The sequence below is a fragment of the Corvus brachyrhynchos genome, unplaced genomic scaffold (assembly GCF_000691975.1).
Source record: "Corvus brachyrhynchos isolate BGI_N302 unplaced genomic scaffold, ASM69197v1 scaffold542, whole genome shotgun sequence".
NCBI lineage: Eukaryota > Metazoa > Chordata > Aves > Passeriformes > Corvidae > Corvus > Corvus brachyrhynchos.
Window position 1 is genome coordinate 1,467,479 of NW_008236766.1, and position 11,294 is coordinate 1,478,772.

Genomic DNA, 11,294 nt, shown 5'->3' on the forward strand with positions numbered 1-11,294 from the left:
ATAAGATCTAGAAATGCCAAGCATTTTCCCCGAAGTCACATGGTAAATGAGTGGCATAACTAAGACTAGAATCCAGTATGAACTGTAATTTCAGTGGTTAATATTATGGGACTGTAATTTATTTGGCAGATGGGAAACATTTGTGTAAGCATATATCTCTGGGTTGGATTTTAATATACAGATAAAACAGCTAACTTTTTAGTCCAAATATGATGATATAATCTCTAAGTTAAAATGCATTCTGCTGTTCTAAAATTGCACCACATGCAAATGAAGATAGTTATTAATCCCTGTGTAGATAATCACAGGTCTTAGGTGCATTTATTGAATTGCTGCAGTCCTGAGGATATTTATATTTTAAGAGCTAGTTGGTAACTTAGAGAACACAGTTACGGCAATTTTCTTTTGCACAGTACAGTTATGCTCATGAGCAATCCCAGCTTTGACTGTAACTGTGAAGGCAGTGGTGGTGTGAGGTCAGGAGCAGGAAGAGATGTGTCATGCAGATGATTCTCTCCCTTTGTCCTGAAGGTCGCTATTGTGGCCCAAGACCTAGCAGCATTCCATAGTGCCTCCTCAGAAATGGGACACCAGCAGCACGGACACCATCTAGTGACTACAGAAACTAGACCTGTTACATTGTTGGCTACATCCAATGGGACACAAATTGCAGTACAGGTAAGATGGGGATAAATGGTTTTTTGGAATGTTTCTTACTTCTAGAGCTAGGGCTCCTAGCCAGGTAACAAAATGATTTGAATAAGCTTGGTTTCCCTGGAAAAAAAAATAGCCCACAACCATATGATCTCATATTTAAAATAATTTATAGGATTAGGAAGAGGAATAAGCAGCATCTGATTTTCCAAATCTACTTGTGGAACTCCCAAAAAAGGGGAAGGCTGGGGGAGGGCCAAATGAGTTGTTCACGGAGTCACAGGTTTTCAGTGAAAAAGTGCTTTTGTTCATCCTTCAGCTTTACATATAGAGCTGACACATATTAAGCCAAACTCTCAAGGATAAATTGCTATGAACTTAAAAAAATTAGCAAATTTGTTATTTCAGCCTTGAAATGCTAATAGCAAAGTAGTGCAAACAGTTATATAGAAAGATTAATAATCAGAAATCTCTGGAAGTAGTGACCTTCTGTTATGTGCCAAGCCAGCACAGTACAAGCAGTCTCTGTAAACAGTCCCTCACATTGTTCAAACACTGTCAGGAAAAGGTAGTTTCTAGGTATGAAAGACCTCTTTAGAGCTCAGGTTGAAAGGAATAGTATTAATATCCTCGAGCAGAAACAAGAGATTGTTATTTTACCCTTTGTTAAATGGAAAATAGCAAGTCAGATGCTGCTTGAAAGAGCAATGAAAGTCGAGAAGTTCTGAAGTCCTCTCTTTTGAGCTAAGTTGGCAGTAATCAAAACTGCCTGTAAGAGAAACCATGTCAGAAGGCAACTGTTTGCATGAGAGCAAGAAAAAAAGTAACTTGCACCCTCAGCAGTGGTCCTTTGAATGAAAGGAAAACAGACACTCTCTGCACAAGCCCCTCATCTGTTACCAGCAGTGCAGCGTTTGGTTAAGTCTCTTCACATTAATTAAACTTAAAATACACAACTAGAAGAGAGACAATTCAAAATGAAAATACTATTGATTATTCCTGAGGGTTTGATTGGCTTTTCTTTTGTACTTTGATCCTAATAAATGAATCCATTTGGTTTCTAAATACAGGTAAAGCCAGTAGCCTGATAGTCCGATTGAAGCCCTAACAAGGTGAAAACAGAGGTCTTGACTTGAGTGGCTCCAGAATGTGATATGCAGTGACTGTAAAAATAACAAGTGGTACTTAGAACTGTTCCATTAGCTCAGACAATCTGGTTTTACCTTTCACACTCTCATACGTGTTTCTCCTGAGCCAATAGCTAACGGCCAGCTTTATATTTTTTTGTGAGGTTGAGGTTGTCTTCAGCGTTCCCATTAACATATTATAAAACTCCATGGATTCCTTCCCAAAATTGTGTCAAAAGAGCTGACTTTCTGTTAGAATGTTAAGAAAAATGAAGACGTTTGTTTGCTTTACCAGTGATAAAATGTAAGGCAACAGCCACTGTGATTTCTGCAAGCCTTGTCTGAGCTTTGTAATATCTGCCAAGTTGAAATATGACCTACTTTGTGGGTCATGAAGTGTGTTTATCATGCAGCAGTTCTTTGAAGCAAATGTATTTGGTAGTTACATAGAAACTCAGCTTAATCTCCTATCAGCAGCTATCTTAATTGTCATGCTGATTAGATAGCTGCTGGTATATATTACCCACGAGAGGTGTGACAATACTGATCACACTTATTTGGGCTGAAGTACTGTTTGATATCTAGATCTTTGCTTTCAGATCTTTTTTGATGCATTTATTATCCAAGTGTAACATTTTGGATTTATTTCTGTTTCAATGCATTTGTTTCAGCTTGGAGAACAACAGTCTCTGGAAGAAGCCATTAGAATAGCCTCCAGAATACAACAGGGGGAAACACCAGGGATTGATGATTAACTTCTAAAACTGCTACCAGAACAATAGAGTGAAAGGTATTTTATTTTCAACCAACAAAGGTCCATGCCAGCAACAGCCCATAAAAACTTTGAAGTCCCCTACTCACTGATACTGTGTACACATTTTATGCAAGAGTGAAGAACATTTTCTAAGTTTTGTGTACATAACCCTTGGAATGGACTGACATCATCTACTTCCAACTGTTGTATTCAGGAATATGGAATTAGGATTACATAGTAAACTTCCTTGTTCTCTTTTCATCAGATTTCAGACTGGTCTACAAGCAAGTAAAAATAGAAGTATTGGAATTAATTTTTACTGTCATGTACAAATAATGAAGGCATTACTGAAGATTTCAGCTGTTTAAATAACCATTTCAGGAACCCTTACAAGTAATAAGGCAACAAAGCCTTTTTAAATTGCATTCCATCAATGGAAAAGTCTTGGATTTTGAGCCTACTACTGTAAATCTTCGTATTTTGATTTGTTTCATACAGATTTGAATACTCTTTAGATTATCTACCCCATCTCATTCATTGTAAATACAGACTGTTAATGCTGGAAGTGCTAATTATATTATCTTTAAATTGGATTATGTACAAAGAACTGGTTGTTCAATATTAAAGAAAGTAAATCTAATGATTTTGTTTCTTTACATATTTTACTTAAGATGTTACTCTCAAATTATTATGCAATAAAATATAGCAAGATTGTATTGTTTAGATAGGATGATATTGTTGTGTGACGTATTGTTTTACTTCTTACTGAGACTGAAGTTCAAATTATTTATTTACGGCCTTGTATAAATTTTTCCAAAGTTTATTTATCATAAACTTAATTTTTTGACATTAATTTTGATCGTAATCCACTATAGTGTATTAAGCAAATACTGGTAATAGTTATTTCAGACATTCTAAAACACTACAAGGGTGATTTTCACTAGAAGGTGAAGTTACCCATTTTCAAGAGAACTATTTTCAAATGGTGCATTTGCAGCAAAAGTACAAGTACTAACAGTCTATTTTCAACAGTTCTGAGTGCCTGCTGCTACCATTCAGTACCTAGGATGTGCTGATAATCAGTGCTTTTGAAAATCAGGACACAAGTTACTAGAAAAAAGGGATTAATGATGATGTAAGTACAATGCTCCTCTCCAATTATCATTCTGTAAAGGAGAAAATCCATTGTAGATATGTCTAACACATACAGCAAAATGTAACTTTCAATTTTTTATATGAAGAAGTGTTTTTACTCGTCTTGTTAGCAAACTGGTTAAGCAAGTTAAAATTTTTTGGCTTCCTGTAAGATTCAGTGCTTATTTTAGATTAGTGTCAAGAGCACTTCTGAAACTGAAGTCTCACCTTTTGCCTTCTCAAGGGAAGGACTGAACATCCTCTGGACAAAAAGTTAATTAAGGAATCCCAAGTATTGTGAGGGCACATCCTACATGAAAAAATAAAGTCCATAACTAAGTCCCTTGAGGTATTTGACCTCAGAAAGGCCAAGTTTGAATAGAATGAGCCGGTTTATTGTGAATGACTGTATCAGTGTGGGTTGCAGCCTTTTATGTTTTCTGCACGGAGGCCAACTGTAAAGTGCAGTGAGAGAATACAGTATTGTGGGATAGATGGGCACAAAGCAAAGGCTATTTTCTGCATAAATTACAAAGTAAAACTTGGAAACATTTAGGTTGTCTGTAACTTTTGTATAGGATTTGAGGTTGCTTGCTCACTTAGGTGCCAGTTTTCCTGAAATGTTGTAAATCTTGATATCCCATGGAGATAAATGTACTATGCAAGGAGGATTAATTGCCTGTCAACTAGATCAGTTTCTTAGTACTTCTCACCTTTTAGAAATTAAAGTTGTATCATTTGACATGAATGTTCAAGGTTTTTTTTTTTTTTTTTCTTAAATTTCATTACTAATAGTTTCTGGAAACAGTGGCTGGAACAGTGGCTTTGACTTAGCAAAGAAATAACTTCAGCTCTTACTTCTTCTCATTTCCCAGGACATTTTCTGACCACTGTACAAATGTGAGTATTCTTTCTCTTTCATACAAGTTGGTTTGCTGCAAGGTGTTCATTCTCAACCAGCTCAGTCAGGAAAACTGTAGTATTTTTAAAATTCTTTCTGTGACTGTTACCTTACCAGTTACTCTTGCAAAACTCCCAAGTCAAAGGTAGTGCTTCCGTGTTTTGCTAGCTACCTCTACAAAGGAAAACTTACTGAATAAATAAGGTAGAGTGACTTAGACTGCTCAGTGTGCAAAGAGAAGCTGAGGTGATTATGTGTGTCTTAGCTGCAAGGCCTGCCTTATCTTCGGCGTGGAGAGACCTTGGTGATATTCCCCTTCTGCTTCCATTCAGCCAGGAGTGGAAGGAGCAACGTGTTTTGGTAAGCCGATGCTGCATGTTGGTATTGGAAGGTCCTGTAAGGGAGTTTAGACAGGACAAAACTGGGTTAGATAGATAGGAAAACTGGCAAAAAGCCTATCAGGAGGAGGAAGCAAAGAATATGACAGGACTGTGTGTTTGGCAGTAGACATCTCTATACTTCACCCACAGTTTTGCCCCTCTCTTGAAAGTTGTCTCAAAGGGAATGCTTCGGCACACTAGAAGGAAGTAACTTGTAAAAGATGAGCCCTGTAAAATAAGTCAGCTCAGTGTATCACTGCCTCTTACAGACTGACTTCCCCCATTTCCAGTCACAATTTTTCTGTTGTATTTGAATTCCAGGCCTATACAATTCTCCCCATAAAAGAATAAGCCTAAAGTCTCTCCAGACCTCGCAGTCAACTTTTCCCTTTTAAGTATTTCTCCCGTTTTTCCCTATGGTGGGCTTTGCTTTACTGTAGTGCTCCTCCTGATAGTAAAAGACGGGATTATTTTCGGTGCTCCAGGCTGATGACCTATCGTGCCAGACACACTGCTAAAGGGCTAATAGTTTTCATAAGAGTAAATCCTGCTGTAAACAGCCCTCGTCCCTGCTGCTGTGATTAAGCCCAGCTCAGCTGACCGATACCGCAGATCCTGGGTGTGAGACGGGCACGTGGTGTCTGCTCAGCACGCAAGGACGGCGCTCACGGACCTGATAAACAACGGCTGAGCTGGGAAGGCCGCTCCTCCTCAACTTTGCTCTAGTTCCTGACCCTCCTAACCCCTCAAATACGGGATTTGTCTGACTGGCTGCGCTGGTTTCTGTGAGGATTGTGCTGTAGCAGAGAAATCCCTCTGCATTGCTGCGCTCTTCCCAGTGCACTCAAAGGAGCCCTCCCCAGGGACAGGAAGCCATTTAATCGGTATTTAGCCACAGGGAAAGATGGTGTGGACTAAGGGTCTGATCCAAAGTGTTTCTGATTCTGGCAACTCCAGCTCTACAGCTGCTGAGATTTGTCAGAGGCTACACCTTAAGCTGACCAAGATGCAGAAGTGCCCTCTAGCAGGGCACTCTTAAGTTTGTCATTGAATGGAAACAAATTTTCTGTAAAATTTTCTGTTTAATTTTCAAACAGCACAGGTGAAATTGCACTAATACTTGGGTGGCATGAAAACCGATTTTCTTGAGCAGTAAGGTGTTAAGAGACTGAAAATGACACGTAACTTGTGTCCTGTTCAGCTATTAATTTACAGTTGTTCGAAGCTTTAAAAAATGTATTTATTCAGCATGCATCATTTTGTCTTGATAGAAATTGAATGAAATTGCCTTGTCTTTGCAGATGTGTAAAATCAAACTCCAGCCCCTTGTTTCTAATAAGGTACTCCTGGTTTTTTTATTTGTAAAGTATATATTTGAACACCATTTTCCCAAAAGTATCCTGTGCTCTATTGATAAAAACCTTCTAAAGCATAGACACCTATGACAACAAAACAAAAAGCCAAGAGCCATTTCAGTTCTTTTGTTGTAGATAGTAAACTGCACTCAAACCGAAGCACAGAAGCAAGTGTTTTTCCTTGTTGTGTTATGTGTATTGTAAAATATCCCATCAGTTTGGCATTCCTTTGATTCTGTTTTTCATTCTGCTGGTGAAGTTCACTTGCCAAAGGAAAATCTAACAATCTCATTAGGCCATCACTGTTAGCACTAAGTGGTTAACACCTTACACTATCAGGAAAAGGGTGATACCAGACTTTTTAACTGAGGGTTATATTCAAAGCAGACTTTAATTATCCCAATCAACATACAAGCTTACATCAATTATCCCAATAAACATAGAAGGCTATATCAACAAGTGAGCACTTGGTCCTACACAGTCTGTGTATTTATCTCTGCTGGAAATGTGACCCCCTTAAATCCAATCCATCTCAGGTTCTGAAACAATAAGAGATTTTCTTTGGGTTATTACTGTTCTGTTTAATTATCTGCAGCATTTTGCTCAAAGGAATGACAAACTATTTACACTTTCAGGGCACAGGTAATGGTGTGGAACTTTTCCTATAACAAAAAAGTATCTTATGTTGTTGTCAAAACCCTGTCTTTTGTTTAAATCTGTCATCAGCCTTTAGGTTGATTGGCTGCTGCTTTTTACTTATTTTTCAAGAGACTTTTAGACTCTCCATCATGTTACTGCTTGGTTCTTTAGAATTTGCTGAGAGGTTCTGAACAGGCATCTTAGTGAGGCAAGACAAGGAAGAGACATCTGGCAGGTCTGCTGGCATAACAGAAACTACCCACATGGATGTAAAAAGCTCCTGCAGGTGTAACAATGGTCCAAAGCTACATCTCCAGTGGGCTTTTTTTCTCTGGTGTAGGGCTAATTCAGCTTGGAATATAGGTTGTAATGACTGAAAAATCAGAAAGTGCGACAATGGTTTGTGGGACAGACAGGATTAGCTGCTTTTTGTTTTTAAACAGATACATTCAAGATAGTAAGAGACAGATTTTTTAAAAAATCTTTTTATCTGCACACCTAAAAATGTTTGTAAAATGTCTTCCCTTAAATGATGCACTTAAGAGATTATTAAAAGAAGAGCAGTAGGTTTGAAAAAAGGCAGAGTACCTCTTTTACGGTTTTGCATTTTCTCTGAAGGAGAAAAAGGAAAACAGGTTAGTGATACAGGTAAATTAGTAATGCAGTGACTACTTCGTTTCTCTGCGTTAGACATTTAGAGGTTTTTAATTGCTGGTACAAAATCTTTCTATTCTGATCATTATAACTTGGCCTCAACAGAGGAGTGGGACATTTTAATTGTACCTGTTTCAATCATGGCAATCATTCTCTCTTCCACTTTTCAGATGTTTTGGAGGAAATTTCTTACCTGAATGCAACTCTCAGAACAGATTGTTTTGCCATTTTCTTGTTAAGCAGATTTCAAGTGTTAGGAGGCAGACTTACAAGCAAAAAGGGAGTCACTAAAAACTGTCCAGAGTGTGTGCTCTCATAGTCATAGAGAATGACTGAATTGTATGTGACTGCTTGGCACAACCTGTGCTTTTTAAATGTACTTTGTGCATTTTAACTTCTGAGTACCTTCAGATCTTCCCTGAAATTCCTAGATTTTGGATCCAGAAGCTGTTCTTTACTTTGTAGAAACTGTGATGCTGTCAAATTCCCCTTTCTATTCTCTACCTTGTTCTCTTGCTGTTATTATTTAGAGTTCCTGGGTGAATACATCCCTGAGAAATGTTCTCCCTGCGTGTAGACTATAGACTAAAAAGAGAACAAGGACTGACAGCATCAGCTATTGGCATGTCTTTGGATATACAAAGTCCATTTTTGATGGGAAACTTGTTTAACTCTGGACCTTGTAATTGAAGAGAAAGAGGTTGCCAGCTAACAGCAGCTGTTAGCAGCACAACCCCAGATAAAATAATCTTTAAACTGCTCACCTTTAGGCTGTCAGTGGCCCAGAGACAATGTCTCCCAGTTGGCACACGCCCACTGAGACCCGTTGTCCCTGTATATGCCAAGTCTTGTGTTAACACTGGAATGCCATCACTGGCACTGGTGATAAGCACACTGGTCCCTGGGTACCTGCTGAAAACCAAGATAAAAGCTGGGAAAACAGCAAAGATCTATCTCTGCTCTCAGTTCTCCACCAACAGCCTTGGCACGGGTGGCTGTAGTGTTTCTGTTTTTCATAAAAGCAACTTGGCCTTCTTCCTCTTCTGCTTTTTCACTCCTTTTACGCCTCTCAGGATAAGGTGAACTCTCATAATAAGGTGAATTATGCTGGCTGATGTAGAATGGGTTTCAGACAGATTTTGGCAGAACTCTTCCAATTTGATGGAAGTGGTTTTGGAGGATTCCAGATGAGCTTGCAAGTGCAGGAATCCTGACAAGATGGCAATGCCACTTCTCTGGCAGTTCTGACAGCCAGACAAATTGGCCATTGTTCTATTTCTTCCCCATTCATCATTATTTGACTTCCCCTGCTACCCACAAAAGTTGGAAACAATGGTTTCATTGAGCTTGAAAACTCCTAGTTAAAAGCAGCTGTTTGCCTGTGAGTGTGTGCTGCCCCAGATAAGTATTTCTGGTAGCAAAATCTTTAGTGCACCATAAAAACAAGTATTATAAAAAGAAAAACCAATTTTGCAAATATATCCTGAAAACTGTTAAACCACCCAAATTTGTAGGAGTATCAGTCAGGCACTGCCTAGACATCAGTTTGTGTGCTGTTACATCTATTTGAAGAATCAAGGCTTAAGTCTGCAAGATCTGTAGCGGCTCAAAGGTGCAATTTAATCAGCTTCAGAGAATTTGGGATGATTTGGCTCGGAGAGTGTGACAGAACCTGCAGAGCTCCTCCTCACTCAGCTTCTTCCTCCTGTGGTGATGTCCATTGCTCAAGTGCTCTCTGCGAGGGAATTGGCTCTGCCGGGCTCTTTAGCCAGGCTGCTCCTCGGGCTCCTCATGCTAATGACAGGTGTCACAGAGCACAGGGAAGCAGAGTCCCACACTCAGTCTGGGCAAAAATCATCTCTTCAACACAACTGTTCATGGTCCTGTCAGACCTGCAGCAAAAGCACAACTGATGCAAGTTCAGAGCAGCACGTACGTAGAGCCTGTGAATCCTTACATAGCAGCTGTGTATTTTGTTAGCTACATATTTATTCAGTACTTCCCTTTCTTAATTGCTTTCAGATTGGAAATAAATTTTCTTCTAAAATCATTGTGTTACTGTTGTTTCCTTATTTCTCTCTTCCTTTTTTCCTTTCCTCTCCTGTCTTCTCTTCAGAAATGCTCTCTTCTCTGTACAAACTCTGAATTGTTCCACTTGATTTTGTCCTACTAAACTGTTCCAGTGATTAGTATTTCATTGGTTAAACTCAATTAAAACAGGGCTTCTGAACTTCAGTTTGCCACTTGCTGTCACCAAATACCTGGGTTTGTAGACTCCAGAAAGCATCACTTGTATTAGGCTGAGTTTGGGCAGGAAACTGCAGCTTTGACATTACAGGGGGAGGGATTTATTGAAAGTTTAGAGTCTTTAAACTTTTCCGAAGGAAAGGAAACTTCATATATGACTGAAGCAAGCCACAGATAGCGGCTGGGAAGTTTTGAGTCACTTTATAAGAATTGCTTCGCGTCTCCCTCTGTGGACTCTGAACTGAGAAAGAGGTGGAGACAGTATTTTTAAATAGCTTTCTCTTACATCATCTGTTCTAAAACTTGAATGCTTCAGTTAGTACTTGCTATACAGTGCATCTCAAAAAAAAAAAGAATTTAAATGGGATATTATTGTGATCCTAAATTATTGCACACCAAGGGTGTTTACACTTGGCTTGATGTAGCCCTATCTCTGTCCCATTTTCATAGGTTATGTTGGCTACTTTCAGTTTTCTGAAACCTGTTTTCAGCTTTCTCCAAAATGCTAATCTCAAAACTTGTGTTCATGTGGCTTTTCACTGCTTGTTCTGAAAACAGGACAGCTCCCTGCAAAGAAAGGGGTATTTCAGATGGAAGAGGTTAAAAAAGGAGGAATGGGTAGCAGAAGTGGAGTACAGGACACTGACATCCCTGTGGGGGCTGAGGTTCTGCTCTCATAGGAGGGTGCCATGGACAGCTCATGAGGATTTGTCTGCCGGGCAAGGACGGGGAGCTTTGGGGACAGGCCGGAGAGGCTGTGCTGAGCGTCCGAGCATCCCAGTGCGTTCAGCTCTGAGAGGTGGATCCTGGCACTGCCTCCATGTCCAGGGAATGAATGGTGTGCGTGCCTGGAGAGCCTGGGGAAGCAGAGAGGAACTCTGGCTTGTTTTGGGTTCTTTGGGGCTCCAGTGTCAGGAAAAAACCCGTATTTCTTCATGTGCTTTGTTACCCAAGGGGTTCGTTTTAAGGCGATTTAGTTCCGAAGAGAGAAGGACAGGTTTATTTGTTGGGTGTTACCAGACGAAAAACGAAGCCAAGAGGCGAAGTGGTGGCACCTGTAGGGAGACGCGTCTGATAAAACAGCATCCGTCATCCATCGCTTTTGGTGCGCTGGGACTGAGTCCCTTTGGAAGTGTCTTATGGGAGCGAATAGCACGGGCTGCGCTGAGGCTCCTGCGCTCCGCTGCCCTTGAAACCAGGCGCATCAAGCTATTGGAAATACACTAATCTGTTCGGTTGTGCTTAAAAAAAGAAAAAAGGCATCTTAAACTGGTGCAGAAGGTACTGCTATTATATTATCATTATGTATTAAATACTGTATTATTATTATTGAGATTTTTGCGCGCTCAGTTCTAGCAACCCAACGGGAGCAAGACCACGTTGCAAGGGAGCGGGGAGCGGCACCCTCGCAGGGCGGCGCGCTGTCCCGGAGCTCCCAGGGCGATGTCC

At 39.9% G+C, this 11,294-nt stretch overlaps 1 protein-coding gene across 5 annotated transcripts in view; it reads left to right on the forward strand.

The window, feature by feature from the left end:
* Positions 1-4,424, forward strand: part of ZNF143 (zinc finger protein 143) — a 39,322-nt gene extending 34,898 nt beyond the window's left edge. For 4 of the 5 annotated variants that reach the window (XM_017727373.1, XM_017727372.1, XM_017727375.1 and 1 more), the window contains exons 15-16: positions 532-678; positions 2,453-4,417. In XM_017727373.1, coding sequence (XP_017582862.1) covers positions 532-678; positions 2,453-2,536 — 231 coding nt within the window. In that variant the 3' untranslated portion in view covers positions 2,537-4,417. Of the gene's footprint in view, positions 1-531; positions 679-2,452 lie in introns of all 5 variants that reach the window. The other variant, XM_017727374.1, reaches the window with a different exon arrangement.
* Positions 4,425-11,294: the final 6,870 nt, after the last annotated feature.